The sequence below is a fragment of the Apus apus genome, chromosome Z, assembly GCF_020740795.1.
Source record: "Apus apus isolate bApuApu2 chromosome Z, bApuApu2.pri.cur, whole genome shotgun sequence".
Classification (NCBI taxonomy): domain Eukaryota; kingdom Metazoa; phylum Chordata; class Aves; order Apodiformes; family Apodidae; genus Apus; species Apus apus.
Window position 1 is genome coordinate 2,826,244 of NC_067312.1, and position 16,207 is coordinate 2,842,450.

General features: G+C 49.6%; 1 protein-coding gene across 1 annotated transcript in view; it reads left to right on the top strand.

Moving 5' to 3' along the window:
• ZBTB7C (zinc finger and BTB domain containing 7C) overlaps positions 1 to 1,144 on the top strand; it is an 89,997-nt gene extending 88,853 nt beyond the window's left edge. The window contains exon 3 of the mRNA XM_051642521.1: positions 508 to 1,144. Coding sequence (XP_051498481.1) covers positions 508 to 1,144 — 637 coding nt within the window. The remainder of the gene's footprint in view (positions 1 to 507) is intronic.
• The last annotated feature ends 15,063 nt before the right edge of the window (positions 1,145 to 16,207 follow it).

Here is a 16,207-nt window from a genome sequence, read left to right on the forward strand (position 1 = left end):
CCACTCCATCTGACCCAAGAGCTTTACTGTGTCCAGTGCTGGGGTCCCCAGCACAGGAAGGACATGGAGCTGCTGGAGAGAGTCCAGAGGAGGCCCCGGAGATGCTGGGAGGGCTGGAGCAGCTCTGCTCTGGAGCCAGGCTGGGAGAGTTGGGGTGTTCAGCCTGGAGAAGAGAAGGCTCCAGGGAGACCTTAGAGCACCTTCCAGTGCCTGAAGGGGCTGCAGGAAAGCTGGGGAGGGGCTTGGGACAAGGGCAGGGAGGGATGGGACGAGAGGGAACAGTTCCAAAGTAGAGCAGAGTAGATTTAGATTGGTCATTAGGAAGAAGTCCTTTACAGGGAGGGTGGTGGAGGCCCCATCCCTGCAGACATCCAAGGTCAGGCTCGACAGGGCTGCGAGCAACCTGGTCTAGTTAAAACCATCCCTGTGCACTGCAGGAGGGGCTGGACTAGATGACCCTTCAATGTCCCCTTCCAACCCCGTGATGATTCTATGATTCCTTTCCAGGCAGGACAAGCTGAAGATCCACATGCGGAAGCACACGGGGGAGCGGCCCTACCTGTGCATCCACTGCAACGCCAAGTTTGTCCACAACTACGACCTGAAGAACCACATGCGCATCCACACGGGCGTCCGGCCCTACCAGTGCGAGTTCTGCTACAAGAGCTTCACCCGCTCCGACCACCTCCACCGCCACATCAAGCGCCAGAGCTGCCGCATCGCCCGGCCCCGCCGGGGACGCAAACCCGCCGCCTGGAGAGCCGCCGGCTTGCTCTTTGCTCCCGCTGCTCCGCCGGTGGAGAAGGGCTTCATGATGCCACCCACCTTGCAGGAGATGAGCAGCCACCTCGGCGGCGCGGCCATGTGCCTTCCGGGCCCCAGCCCCAAGCATTTCTTGGGTGGGACCAAGAACGCCTTCAGCCTGCAAGAGCTGGAGAGCCAGTTTGAAGAAACCCAGATGAAGCTCTTCAGGCGAGCCCAGCTGGACATGGAGAGGAATGCGGGCATCTTCGCCTTCGCCTTGGGCCATAATGAAAACCTTGCTGCCCAACCCTTCTTCCCCCTTCCTGACCCTTGGAGCACGGGCTTCAGTGGCTTGGCAGGGCTTGGCCACGTGGCTCCCATCTCGGAGGCGAGCAACTAACCCCGTGCCCAGTCCCACCATGGGTCCCGTCCCTTCCCAACAGGGCAGCCGGCTCCCTCGGGGTCCCTGCCTGCCGTTTCTCATCACCTGGCTCCCAAGAAGCTCTCCAGCCCCCCCCCCCCCCCCAACCATGGTCTGTGTGGGGCGTGGGGCACAGCACCCTCTCTGGGGCGAGGGGGTGGGCGGAACCGTGGTCACCAGCACTTTAGACTCTGTGATGCGTTTGGCCTTGGGGCGGTGGGGCACTCGCTGCCCCCTCCAACCACCCACCACACGTGGCTCCATCCAGGAAGGCCCGGCCAGAACTGCTGCTCTCTTCAGCGCTCCAGGAGATGTCACTTGCCTTAGTCCATGGCACAGCCATCACCACGAGATGGCTCTTCTGTGGGGAGATGTTCCCCGTGTTCCACCTGCAGGGCCTGCTGGACACCCAACAAGCCACCCAGACTTGTTTTGCTGTCTTACATTCCTTGGCCTTTTTGGTCAAAAAGGACTATATATTGTTTCTTTTATTTTTAATTAATTCCCATGTCTGGCAACAAAATTTCTTCTACAAGAGATATAGGGGGAGAAGGTCAAGCAGCCACGTTGGGATGGGGACCATCCAGTCATTGCCTTTCTCAGCAGTAGGTTAGGTTTGCAGGATGAGTTGGGGCCCGAAGGAAATACATCAATAAATAAAAAAGAGATCAAAACCACCCAAGAGCAGCGTGGAAAAGGAGGGGTTTTTTTACTTCATAATGGTTCTTTGGCCATTTCCAAATTTCAGAAGGAGAACCAAAGCCTATTTTGGGTATTTCAACACAATAGTTCCTTGAAGAGGTGAAGGAACATTTTTTGAAGGATCAAAAAAAACCGATCTGGAGGTTGTTGTTGGTTGTTTTTTTTCATAAACCCTTGGTTTGCAAAAATAAACCACATGGGAATTTTGAGTCGTTTCAAACCAAAGAATCAGAATTCTGAAATGTCTGGGGTTTTGTCCTTCATTCCCCCTAATCCCTATAAACATCTGGATGGCAAAAATGTACAAAACTTGGGGACTTGAGCATCCCCGAATCTGCGGCATCGATGGGGAAAAAATGGGGTGTGCAAATATCCCTGCTGCTTGTCTCCAGGGGTCTCTGTGGAAATGAAGTCCACTGAAGTTGTCTTGCAGATGAGATTGTCTACTTGCAAGCAAGTAGAAATGCTGTTTTGGCACCATTTGTTGGTTCAAAAGATGAGGTTGTAACGTATGATGGGGTGCTCCGAGCTGAAGGTCGCCCGTGGTGGCCACCAGGTCTGGGGACCTCCCCATCATCCTTGCTGACCTTATCTAATAGTTCTTCTGAGGCCAAAAAACTGGCTGATTGGCTGGAATTGCCCCACAAACCTCCTTAAGCCCCAAAAGACATGAGCTGCTCTTGAGGATAAAGGCTTTTGATGACCCATCTGTCTCTGATGGCTCCTCTTAGACCTGGTGGGGGACCCCAACCGGCTAAGATGGTTTGCAGCAGGTACCCCAGGAAGCTGGTTTTACAGGAACCCAGCTCTCCAAAATGTAAATGCAACAAATTAGGGCTTTTTCTCATTTAATTGTTACCTTTCAACATCAGCAGAATGGAAAGGAGAGAGAGAGGACCACGGGTTCATGAATTTTTTTGCTTTGCCCATCGATGGTGCCACTCCGGCTGGATGAGGATCTCCCCACTGGAGCACAGGGGAGAGACACAAGGGCTCCAGGATCCCCAGCATAAAAGCACGAAGGCCTTCTGCTCTGCAACCATCCATAGCAGAACAATCCCAAGGAGCTGCCCAACTCTGGCTTCCTCCTCCAGAAACAAACCCACAAAGACTCCACCCACAACAAACCGATGGAGGGAAAAAAAAAAAGAGACAGCTTCTTAAAACTGCATCAGACTCTTTTTTTAAAAAAGCTCTTATCAACTTCTTACACAAGTGACATTTTGCAGATGACCAGTTCCTTCAGGTGGTCTTTTGTCTACAGTTTGGAGTCATTGTAAAGTATCCAAAGATGCTGAGTACTGTATCATCTACAAGGACTTGAAGCAAGGTGGTTTCCTTCTCTGTCTCAATTTCTTGGGCTGGGTTTGGGTTAGGTTGGTTGTTTTGATTGTGGTATTTTTTTTCCTCTTTGTCTAGGGGAAGGGGGGGAAAAAACCTTTGCAATTTTTCTATTTATAACTATTTTTATGTGATTGCTTTGTGTACAAAACAACGGGGGTCAAAAGAATTAATCAAGACAAAAAAATGGAGGGAGAAACACACACACACCAAGAAATTTGCCTTAGTTACTCACGGGACAATCACCCTTAACTTTCGTCGATGCTAAAAAGTGGATGGAAAGAAAAAAACAGAAGAGACTAGATCCTTTTATGTATTTATTAAACTGTATTAATTGATGCTCTTAAATTATTAGCAGGACTTGGTCCTCTTGCCTGTGGGCACGCTGAGAAAGTGAAGCTGCTGCAGATTCTCTCTCCTCGGGCCACCGTGGCCATCCCCGTGGCCTCAGGTCGACAGATGGTTGGTGGGCACACAAATTTGGTGCTTTCCAAAGGCACCTTGTGGAAAGCCAAAGTTAATTAAGCATTAATTAAGCATCTGGTTGGTACGGGCTTGGGCCTGAGGGGGCTGTTGGTGTTTGGATGCTGATTAAGGAGTTAAGGTTGATTTTCCCACCTTGCGCTGCGTTGGGTTGGATGGAGCTGGGTGCTGGTGGAGATCAGGTCTTGGGATGGGGAGGGAGGACTAGAGCAAACCCTCTTTCTTCTCATTCCCATGTTGCATGGTGACTCCAGGCCACAGGTATCCACGTGGGAGCCTGGCTAAGCGTGGAGGTGCCTTCCCTGGGCTCTGCTCCCCTTCCCCAGCCAGGATGGGGGTGAGGAGCACCAAGCTTCAAGCTGGAAGGACACAGGGCTCTCTCCCAGCTCATGGTGCCTTGGGTTCTTGTCCATCTTCTCACCATGGCTCTTAGGGCCTGGCTGCAGCAGGTACTGATGATCACAGGGCTGCATCCAAAGAAGCATGGCCAGCAGGCTGGGGGAGGTGATCCAGCACAGGAAAGACATGGACCTGCTGGAATGAGTCTAGAGGAGACCATGAAGATGGTCAGAGGACTAGAACATGTCTGCTGTGAGGACCGGCTGAGAGAGTTGTGGTTGTTCAGCCTGGAGAAGAGAAGGCTCCAGGGAGACCTTATTGTGGCCTTTCAATACTTCAAAGGGGCCTAGAAGAAAGATGGGGACAGACATTTTAGCAGGGCCTGTTGTGATAGGACACGGGGTGATGGGTTTAACCTGGAAGAGGGGAGATACAGTCTAGATATAAGAAATGTTTTACAATGAGGGTGGTGAGACATTGACCCAGGTTGTCTAGAGAGATGGTGGGAGATGCCCCATCCCTGGAAACATCCCAGCTCAGGTTGGATGGGGCTCTGAGCAACCTGGTCTAGGTGCAGATGTCCCTGCTCACTGCAGGGGGGTTGGACTAGGTGGCCTTGGAAGGTCCCTTCCCACCCAAACCATTTGGTGAGTCCAAGAACACAGCTGGCACAAAGGCAGACCCTGTAATTCTTGTTGCCACTCAAGAGTTGCAGAATTTCCCTGTTCTTTTTGAAAGAGGTGAGAAACCCTGGGAAACAAGTTCCATGTATGAATGGTGGGACTCATCCCACGTCGTTCAGCCACTTGGATGTGAAGTAACAGACACCTTGTGCACATGGAGACACCCACATGTTGACAGGTTAATTTGGGGTGTTCTGACCTGCAACGTGATTTCCAGCTTCCCTCTGAAGCCATCCTGGCTCTGGAGGGAGGCAGCTACTGCTGGAGTGTGATTCACCCCACCTACGCTGGACCTCCCAAGGGTGGGATGAATCACCTTCAACAGCACCTTGTCTATCTCCTACCTACCAGCATGGTTTGGAAAAACTGCCTTCCTTTCCCACAGGGATGGTGAGATAAGTTTAACCACTGGGAGGGATGTTCCCAGCACTGCAACTCCTTCTTCTCTGCTCAGCTGATGGGACATCAGGTCCCTGGCAGGAGAATGGGATGCTGGCACAACGCAGGGACCATCCCAAGCTTGGTTGGCTTGACTTCTTCATGGTTTGTTTTAGCTGTGTGCTACAAACCCTGGGAATGCAACAGGAAACAAGAGTCCAAGTCCATCATCCCAAGCCTGGAGACCAGGGGTTGGACTCATTGGACAAATACCCCACTGCAACCCCTCTCACAGCCATTGGTTATTTTCCTTCCCTCATGCTTCACAGCATCAGGTCCTTGGGCAGGAGTTCTGGACCTGCAGGCACAGCCCCACCCTGGGGCTTGAGAAGATGGAAATGATTGCCCCATCCCTGGAGGTTTTTAAGGCCAGGTTGGACGAGGTTTTGTGCAACCTGGTCTAGTGGTTCCCTGCTCATGGCAGGGGGGTTGGAACTTGATGGTCTTTGAGGTCCCTTCCAGCCTTCATGAGTCTACGATCCATCCCCTTCCCAAGGCAGGAGGTCAATCATTGAGCATCTGCTCCTTGTCCCTGGCAGCACCAGCACCTGCCACACAAACCGTGTTTCTGAGCACCAAAAATACAAAATTAAGACAAATTCAATTGCTTTTCAGCTACTGAAACATCTTCTCAGCAGGTTTTTGGTTGGTTGGTTTCTCGTTTTATAAATCTCGTGGCTTTTTAACCCCATTTTTGCCTCGTTTTTCTGGTTTGCTTAGAATGCCAACAAAAATGAGTAACACAGATATTTGCAAGGGGAGGGTGAAAAGCTGGGAATTGCTTGGAGGACCTGGGCACTAATCAGACACATGGGAATGACAGGAAGAAACCAGCTTCAGTAAATGCTTGTTAGCAACAACATATGGCTCCACTCTTGCTCCTAAACAGCTGCTGTTATCTGCTGGATCATCCAGACCACAGGAGGGGGGGGTGGAGATGGTGCTGGGGTGATGCTGCTCACACAAAAAAGGAGCATCTCCTGTGTCTCAGCAGCGTGGAGCTGGCTGGGCAACTCCTGGCTCCAAACATTTTTTGCTGCAAGAGCCCCTTCTTCCAGTTGTGCAGGAGAAACAAAATGGCAAAAAAATAAACCACATTTAAAAAAAAAAAAAAAAAAAGGGACAGAAAGAATCTGCACTTTAGGAGGTGAGAAGTCTGCAGAAACAAGTGAGTAATTTCTTAAAATAGCCTTCTAAAAATGCTACAAACCCTGAAAAACATGGTCCTCAGGAGGCCTCCCAGTGACACCAGTGGGGCAGGAAATGCTGCCCCATCTCTTCTCCGCTCCTGCCCTGCCCACAACCCTGAGGGACTCACCGTGCTCCTCATCCTGGGCATTTTCACACCTATTTTTGGAGGGGGTTGGTGCTTTTATTTACAGTCCAGGTGCCCTGAAGATAGTGTGGTTGCAGAGGAAAAGTTTCAGGGAGAAAATGATCCCAGACCCCAACCTTCTCATTTCAAGAACACGTGTCCTGCAGCGGGATGCCCCTGGTTGGGTTTTTAGGGTTTGTCACCACCTTTTGGCACCTCAAACAGGCTGCACCTCCTGGGTGTGCACATGACTTTCTTTCCAAGCCAAAAAAGAGAAGAAAGAAGAAAAAAACCGTTCCTGTGGAAGATACACCCACTCTCCTTGTGTAGCCCAAGTGAACGTGGCCCCATCCCACCTCTCAGTCCCACCTTGGGATCCCCAGCACCCAGGAGAGAAGATACCTGTGGCTTGGAAATGCCTATTTTTATTTTTATTTTTAATTTTCCCTTGTTTTCCTGTGTTGAACCAATGGTTTAGTTGACTTGCACTAATTGCTGTAGGGCAGGCTACTGTTAGGTTGTGTTTGCTTTGGTCTCCTGTTTGGTTGCAGCTCCTCGTGGCTAAGGAAGTGTCAAGACCTGTACACCCACCTGCTGCACATTTGACACCCCTGGAGAAAGAAATAAACTCTTACCTGAAACAGTGAGTGGCTCGTGTGTCCTTAATGCTCCTGTGGGGCTGGGGGATGAGGAAGTTCCAGCATCCAGTGATGGTGATGGACCACACACCTCGTGATGGCCCTTCAGGGTCACCCTTTGTGTGGCATCTGGGTTGTCACCATCAGGGCTGAGGAGCAACCCCTGGTGATGTTGGAGACCCCAGCAGGAAAGTTGAAGGAAGGAAGGAAGGAAGAAAATGATGCCACTGCAGTAACTTGGGAGGTTTGGTCAAAGTCCTGCAGGTGATGACAAACAACAACAGTGGCTGAAAAAGGATATTCAGGGCTTGGGGTTTGGATGTGGGCGCCCAAAAATGGGATTCAGCTGCCTGGTCTGGCAGGGGTTCATCAAGAAGTGCCCTAAGTGTGGCCCCTTTATCTGTTGGTGCATGTTGTCCTTGCTCTGGTCAAGCCTGAACTATGTCCTGAAGCCCTCAAAGGTCCCTGCTTGTCATACTTCACATCTAAGATGTAGCTGAGGAAAAATACAGATAATAGTGGGGAAAAGGAAGGAAGGAAGGAAGGAAGGAAGGAAGGAAGGAAGGAAGGAAGGAAGGAAGGAAGGAAGGAAGGAAGGAAGGAAGGAAGGAAGGAAGGAAGGAAGGAAGGAAGGAAGGAAGGAAGGAAGGAAGGAAGGAAGGAAGGAAGGAAGGAAAGAAAAAGAAAAAGAAAGAAAGAAAGAAAGAAAGAAAGAAAGAAAGAAAGAAAGAAAGAAAGAAAGAAAGAAAGAAAGAAAGAAAGAAAGAAAGAAAGAAAGAAAGAAAGAAAGAAAGAAAGAAAGAAAGAAGAAAGAAAGAAAGAAAGAAAAAGAAAGAAAGAAAGAAAGAAAGAAAGAAAGAAAGAAAGAAAGAAAGAAAGAAAGAAAGAAAGAAAGAAAGAAAGAAAAGAAAGAAAGAAAGAAAGAAAGAAAGAAAGAAAGAAAGAAAGAAAGAAAGAAAGAAAGAAAAGAAAGAAAGAAAGAAAGAAAGAAAGAAAGAAAGAAAGAAAGAAAGAAAGAAAGAAAGAAAGAAAGAAAGAAAGAGAAAGAAAGAAAGGAAAGAGAGAAAGAGAGAAAGAAAGAAAGAAAGAAAGAAAGAAAGAAAGAAAGAAAGAAAGAAAGAAAGAAAGAAAGAAAGAAAGAAAGAAAGAAAGAAAGGAAAGAGAGAAAGAGAGAAAGAAAGAAAGAAAGAAAGAAAGAAAGAAAAAGAAAGAAAGAAAGAAAGAAAGAAAGAAAGAAAGAAAGAAAGAAAGAAAGAAAGAAAGAAAGAAAGAAAGAAAGAAAGAAAGAAAGAAAGAAAGAAAGAAAGAAAGAAAGGAAAGAAAGAAAAGAAAAAGAAAGAAAGAAAGAAAGAAAGAAAGAAAGAAAGAAAGAAAGAAAGAAAGAAAGAAAGAAAGAAAGAAAGAAAGAAAGAAAGAAAGAAAGAAAGAAAGAAAGAAGAAAGGAAAGAAAGAAAGAAGAAAGAAAGGAAAGAGAAGCACCATCTGGGGTTTTTTCTCCCTGTTTCGGCTCCATCTGCTTCCTGCAGCTCGCAGACACGCTCAAACTCGCACTGCCCTCGTGTGGTGGCACCGTGCTGGGGACTTCTGTAGAACGGTTTGGGTTGGAAAGGACCTGAAAGATCATCCAGTTCCAACCCCCTGCACGGGCAGGGACACCTCCCACCAGCCCAGGCTGCTCCAAGCCCCATCCAACCTGCCCTTCAACACTGCCAGGGATGGAGCAGCCACAGCTTCTCTGGGCAACCTGGGCCAGGGTCTCACCACCCTCACACCAAAGAATTTCCTCCTCATGTCTCACCTCAATCTCCCTCTCCCAGTTTTAATCCATCCCCCCTCATCCCATCCCTCCCTGCCCTTGTCCCAAGCCCCTCCCCAGCTTTCCTGGAGCCCCTTCAGGCACTGGAAGGTGCTCTAAGGTCTCCCTGGAGCCTTCTCTTCTCCAGGCTGAACACCCCAGCTCTCCCAGCCTGTCTCCAGAGCAGAGCTGCTCCAGCCCTCCCAGCATCTCCGGGGCCTCCTCTGGACTCTGTCCAGCAGCTCCATGTCCTTCCCGTGCTGGGGACCCCAGCCCTGGCCCCAGCCCTGCAGGGGGGTCTCAGCAGAGCAGAGCAGAGGGGACAATCCCCTCCCTGGCCCTGCTGGCCACGCTGCTGGGGATGCAGCCCAGGACACGGGGGGGTTTCTGGGCTCCAGCGCACGGTGCCGGCTCATGGGGAGCTTCTCATCACCCAGCACCCCCAAGGCCTGCTCCTCAGGGCTGCTCCTGGTTCATTCTCCACCCAACCCCTATCAGTGCTGGGGATTGACCTGAGCCAGGAGCAGAAGGGGCAATCTGAGCACATAGGAGCAGGTATGGTTTGGAGAGGCCTGGAGATGGGGGTGTTGGGGACTGATGCTCAGCAGGTACAGGAGCCCACATGGGAGAGCAGCTCCTTTCCTACCGACCCCATGATGAAAAGCAGCTAAAAATGAAGCTGGAGGATGTTGAGAGGGTTTTGGAGGGCAGCACTGCCCCTTTGTGATGTGTGTGTGCAAAATTGATTATTAAATGAGATTTAAAGGACACCAATAAGCTTTGAAAATATCATGATGGAAACCTGAAGGTGACAGGGGTTGTTTCTGCACACCAGGAGCATCTCCTGCTTGAATGGCAGCAGCAGGATGGATGAAGGAAAGGGATTCAGCTCATCAAGGTGAGACACCCTCAGCAGAGATGCCACCATCTCAGCTGGTCATCAACACTCCTCCTAGTGCCCAGGGGAGAGCATTCCCTCTTCAGGTAAACACCTGAAATGGGATGGGATGGCAGAGTTCCCTGTCTGATTCAGCAGAGCAGAAGCAGGATATTCTAGGTGTGCCCACAGCTCGTTATGTACCACATGAAGAGCTAAGGAGGGCCACCACCAGCTGAAGCTCCACAGGTTCAGCCCAGAGCACTGAAAAAGGGCACTAGGTGGAGCTGAGCTCCTCCTCAATCCCCCAGGAAGGGGATGGTGGGGTCTGCACCTTCTTCAGCCCTCACCGTGGGGTGAACCAGATTTCTCCTGCATCCTTGGTAGCTCAGCCACATCCAGGTGACAGAAGACACCTGCATCATGCAACAGGTTAGTTAAAATGCTTAAAGAGCCACTTTTTGTCTTGCAAAAATGATTCATTTATCTGGATAAACTAGAGCCTTGGCCTCAAAGCAGGGGATTTAAGCCAGGGCTGGAGGCCTCCTGGTACATTTAAAACACCATTTTGTGTCTTCTCCCACTAAGCCACCCCGGGCACCCTATGATTCCCAGTGTTCAGGAAGGAGGTTCAGGCTTCTTGAGGGAAGGCAGCTCATTTTCCTGCCTCAGCTCCTCTCTTTGTCCAATGAAGATGATGACTTTACCCATCTTTTTGGGGAGGATTATGGCTTCATCTGAGACTTTACTGCTCCCTGACAAGGGAGCCTGGTGAGAGAAGGGTGCTGGAGCAGCTCTCCTGTGAGGACATGTTGAGAGTTGGGGTGTTCAGCCTGGAGAAGAGAAGGCTCCAGGGAGACCTTAGAGCACCTTCCAGTGCCTGAAGGGGCTCCAGGAAAGCTGGGGAGGGGCTTGGGACAAGGGCAGGGAGGGATGGGATGAGGGGGATGGATTAAAACTGGAAGAGGGGAGATTGAGGTGAGACATGAGGAGGAAATTCTTTGGTGTGAGGGTGTTGAGACCCTGGCCCAGGTTGCCCAGAGAAGCTGTGGCTGCCCCATCCCTGGCAGTGTTGAAGGGCAGGTTGGATGGGGCTTGGAGCAACCTGGGCTGCTGGGAGGTGTCCCTGCCCATGCAGGGGGTTGGAACTGGGTGATCTTTCAGGTCCCTTCCAACCCAAACCCTTCTGTGATTCTGTAGTAAAAGAACTTTAGTCCAACCTCCACCCTGTCCTCTGCTTCAGCTCAGGACTTCTCTGAAGGGTTACAAAGTGCTCTTTCAGGGTTGCATGCCCAAGGGGCTGCCCTGGGAGCCATGCAGGTGGGACAGTTTGCATTTTGATCTCCCCTTCTGTGAATCAAAGGATCCCAGCAGGCAGTTTTGTCTTGCATGGAGGGAAGCAGAAGTCCCTGCAACACGTTGAACGTGTACCGACCTGCCCTGCCCCTGGGAGAGAGACAAAATCCAGCCATGCAAGCCTTGAGGCAACAAGACAAACCTGCAGTTGTCTCTGGTGGTGCAGGACCAAAGCTTAAGAGGTTCTACATGTGCATGTTCTCTGGTATCTTCATAATTCATCGTGGTACATCTGGAAGAAGCTTCCGGCAATATCTTGTTGTTATTGTCCTTAAAAATAGGGTGCAGAAGGAAAGGTTTATGAGAGATCATTTGGTTTATTGGCTCTTCTGCAGCAGAATTAATTGCAGCCATATTTATTGCTTGGGCAAGTAAAGATGATGTAGATAAGGGAATGTCTTTGTTTAGGGCAATGAATAATTTATGTTGTAAATTCACCAGAACCTTGAAATTTGAAGGACTGATTTTTTTTTCTGCCTTCTGTGTCCAGGCAGTGAGATGGAGCCTTAACCCTTGTGTGTGACTGAAGTTTTCTGACTTTCCTGTCACTGTCATCATCTGCTCAACTCTTCTGCAACATGAAATGTGGAATTTTCCTCTGTAGGGTGGTTTGGGCTACCTGAGGGCTTGGCATCCAGGCTGCTCCTGCGTGCGGTGGTCAGAGGTGTCTCCAAGGAGTATCTCATCCTGTCCTGTGACAGAAGTTTAATGCAGAATAAGACATAAAACTGACTACAGAGGAAGCTTTGACAAACAGCTTTGGTGGCTTATTTCCCATCTGCCAAGACAGGCCTTTATGTGTCAAACCCATAACTTCTAGTTGAGCTGGAAGAGATGTTTTTTTTAGAAAGACACCCTGAAGAACATAAACTAAAAACCTCCCAAATGTTACTAGAAAGTGGCAGCTTCTCTCAAAGTGACTTTCTGCTGGGCTGTAAGATCCCATGAATTGTGTCCCAGGAAATCCCTGATACAGAAAGGTTTGGGTTGGAAGGGACCTTAAAGATCACCAGGTTCCAACCCCCCTGCTATGAGCAGGGACACCTCCCACCAGCCCAGGCTGCACAAGCTTCATCCAACCTGGCCTTGAACACCTCCAAGGAGGGGGCTTCCACAACCTCCCTGGACATCCTATTCCACTACCTTCCTACCCTCATGGTGAAGAATTTCTTCCCAATATCTAATCTAAATCTCCCCTCTTTCAATTTGAACCATTAACCCTTGTCCTGGCACTGCCCTCTCTAGAGACAAGTCCCTCCCCAGCTTTCCTGGAGCCCCTTCAGGCACTGGAAGGTGCTCTAGGGTCTCCCTGGAGCCTTCTCTTCTCCAGGCTGAACACATTCATAATATGTAATAATAAATATAAATACAAATAATATAATAAATATCTGCTCTACCTCTTTTTCTAAGAGGACACATCTGTTGCCAAGACTTATCTGGGGTGGGCACCATGACCTGCCCACCTCCCTGAGAAGCTGCACCACTCTGCAGATGGCACGTGTCCTGCTTCTTGGGCTGGGAACTGGATCCTTTCATCAGCCTTTGCCTTGGAGATGGAGGGCATGTGCTGATTGATCAGTCCTGCCTCCTTTTCTTCTGAGGCAGAGCTGGAGGCTCTTGAGAGTCCCATGCCTTGGTGTCCTGTGGATGGTCTCTTGTTTCAAAACAAGGAGGGGGTGGAAGGGAGAGATAGGGTAAGTTTGAAGTTGTAGCTTCAAAGACAAGCTGGGATGGTAGCCTGTGCCAGCTTATGAGAGGGAAACCAGGGATGGTTTTGATTTGGAGAGAAGGTAGAACACATGGTGAGACTGAATAGCCATGTCCTGTCATAGCTGTCTTCTAATCAAAGAAAGGACATTTGTGGGGGATGCTGGACAGTGGAAATTATTATGTCTAGGGTGAAAATAACATCCATTTCTTTCAGTTAACTGGAGAGCTGTCTATAAATCCTTCTGCCTTGGAGAGACCCTGTCAGAGTGATGCTAAGTTGGATCCTTTACATGACACACCAGCCTCTCCACCTCTGCAGAGAGGAGTCTGGTACCTAACTTGGGTTAGAAAGGGGACCTGGGGCAGGGAGAAATCTCTTGTGGCCTAATCCTGCCTGCACAGGAGCTAAACCAATTCCAGTGGCAGAGTGGATGTCCAGGTTTCCCTGTCTGAAGGGAGGTCCCCAGCAGACTTCTGCTGGACTTTGTACCATTGGATGTGGGCAGAAGTCCCTTCAGAGGGTGGAAAAACAGGTGGACAGGCATTTGGAGGCAACATCTATTTTTCAGAGGTGGTGTCAAGTGAGCAGGTCACAGGATGGCAGATGAAACTCAGGCTTGAGGAACAAGTGCTGAACATGGTGAGTGGGGAAATGATGCCACTGCAGTAACTTGGGAGGTTTGGTCAAAGTCCTGCAGGTGATGACAAACAACAACAGTGGCTGAAAAAGGATATTCAGGGCTTGGGGTTTGGATGTGGGCGCCCAAAAATGGGATTCAGCTGCCTGGTCTGGCAGGGGTTCATCAAGAAGTGCCCTAAGTGTGGCCCCTTTATCTGTTGGTGCATGTTGTCCTTGCTCTGGTCAAGCCTGAACTATGTCCTGAAGCCCTCAAAGGTCCCTGCTTGTCATACTTCACATCTAAGATGTAGCTGAGGAAAAATACAGATAACAGTGGGGGAAGGAAGGAAGGAAGGAAGGAAGGAAGGAAGGAAGGAAGGAAGGAAGGAAGGAAGGAAGGAAGGAAGGAAGGAAGGAAGGAAGGAAGGAAGGAAGGAAGGAAGGAAGGAAGGAAGGAAGGAAGGAAGGAAGGAAGGAAGGAAGGAAGGAAGGAAGGAAGGAAGGAAGGAAGGAAAAGGGAATCTCACTGGTTTTTAGTTTGTTTTTTTAAAGTTCAAGCTTCCAGGTCTCGCTTCCTTGGAGAACCAAGGAAGGCACAAGTTTCTACCCCGTCCTTCTTTGACCCTGCCTCCAATTTGCAGGTCAGCATTCATCCAGCAGTTGAATTTTCAGCTGTCACAGAGGCAGAGAGGAGGTAAAAAAACAAAGCCTGATGACTCAAAAGCCACCTGTGGATCATCCAGTGCCAGCCAGAGATGGAGGCTGCTGGGTGAGTAATTGGCACTGGCAGAAGTGACCAACCAGGAAGGCAGCAGTGGTGAGAGTTGTGAGACAGATGGTGAGATGGTCTCTAGCTTGTGCTGGAAAATTCTGGGACAGGAGGGGTACTTCATCAGCTGCTGAGGTGTCTTAGCCCTCAGCTTCCCTTATCTTCTGTGGATGGGAAGGGTTAAACACCTGGGCACTGGGTCCTCCAGGAGGATACACCTCCCTGGTGAAGAAGCTCTGAGGCCAAAGTTTAGCATTTTGGTGAACACCAAACTCTGAACTGGGTTGCCTCCCAAATCTGCTAACCTCATCCATCCTGTTCATCCATGGTGTTCCCTCTTCTTCCCTGCCTCAGTTTCTCCTGCAGTGGTTTTTAACTCCCATTTACTCTTCAAACCCAACAACTACTCCCCCCTTGGCTACAAGAACAGCCAAGACTGGGTTATCATGGTTAGAAATTGGTGCCTCACAACTTTTCAAGTCAAAGAGACTTTAGAAGAGTCAGGGAGCAGGATTGGTTTGGTTGCATCAAACCTTGTTGCAGAAAATACCGTCCTGTGGCTCTTGGAGGTTGATGATTCCCTGAGCTTGATTATAGGCCTCCAAGAAACAAAGTTGAAGACCAGCCTGAAAAACTCAGATTCAAAAGGAAAAAAAATTATAAAAGTTCACAAAACACAGATTAGTCCTTAAAAAAACCAAAACCCAAAACCAAATCAAAACCCAAAACTGTCTCAAAATTTGTTTTGCTCATGAAAATCTTTAAATATGATGAGTTTTTACAGGCTGAGAGAGTTGGGGTGTTCAGCCTGGAGAAGAGAAGGCTCCAGGGAGAGCTGAGAGCACCTTCCAGTGCCTGAAGGGGCTCCAGGAAAGCTGGGGAGGGGCTTGGGACAAGGGCAGGGAGGGACGGGATGAGGGGGGATGGATTAAAACTGGAAGAGGGGAGATTGAGGTGAGACATGAGGAGGAAATTCTTTGGTGTGAGGGTGGTGAGACCCTGGCCCAGGCTGCCCAGGGAAGCTGTGGCTGCCCCATCCCTGGCAGTGTTGAGGGGCAGGTTGGATGGGGCTTGGAGCAACCTGGGCTGGTGGGAGGTGTCCCTGCCCATGCAGGGGGGTTGGAACTGGATGATCTTTAAGGTCCCTTCCAACCCAAACCAGTCTATGTGGAAACTAGCAGAAGGTCTGGGCAGTGCTGGACACAATCATGCTCCTGTAGGGCCCAGGCTAGTGCTAGAGCTGGCCAGCACCTGAGCTTGGATCAGGTTGTAAGGCAAGAAGAGGCATGGATCATCAGAGATAAAAGGGTGAAAATCCCTGCCTACCTTGTCTCAGCAGACTGTGGTTTACACAGGGGCTCTGGGCCAGCAGGAGGACCATGCCAGCTTACTGCAGGATTAGATTTTTGGTGTAGGAAGGGACATTCCACAGCAGGCATTGGCCACAGGAGATACCAGACACACCCCCTGAGTCACCACTCCTTGGGGTTATGATTTCTTTCTTCTTCCCCAAGTCTGAATTAATTTCCAAGGCAAATCATGACACTCCATTCTGGTACAAACTGTCTCAGGTTCACATGCTCCTTAGTATAGCTTAGACCTTTCTCCTCCTTCATTGTCTCTCTGCCCACTCAGCCATGGAGTGGGGTCCACCAAGGCTGCCACTTGTTTGCATCCATCCAAGGCTCTTCAATCAGGGGAGAGGGCTCAGCACATCTGTGCTGTAGGACTTGAGGGACAGAACTTCAGCCCCTGCCACCAATGGCCAACAAGGTGGTTACACCATGAGTATAACATCTTAGCTGGGAGGTTGCAACAAATCCCTAAAGTTATTCCAGGCATTAAGAAATTAAAAAAAAAAAAAAAAAGATGGAGTTATAATTATGTTGTGTGGTATCATATTAATTCACAGCATGTAATTTTGGTCCAACCACTTTTCCCAGCTTGGACTCTGGACCAAAAAACATGGCCTAGGTC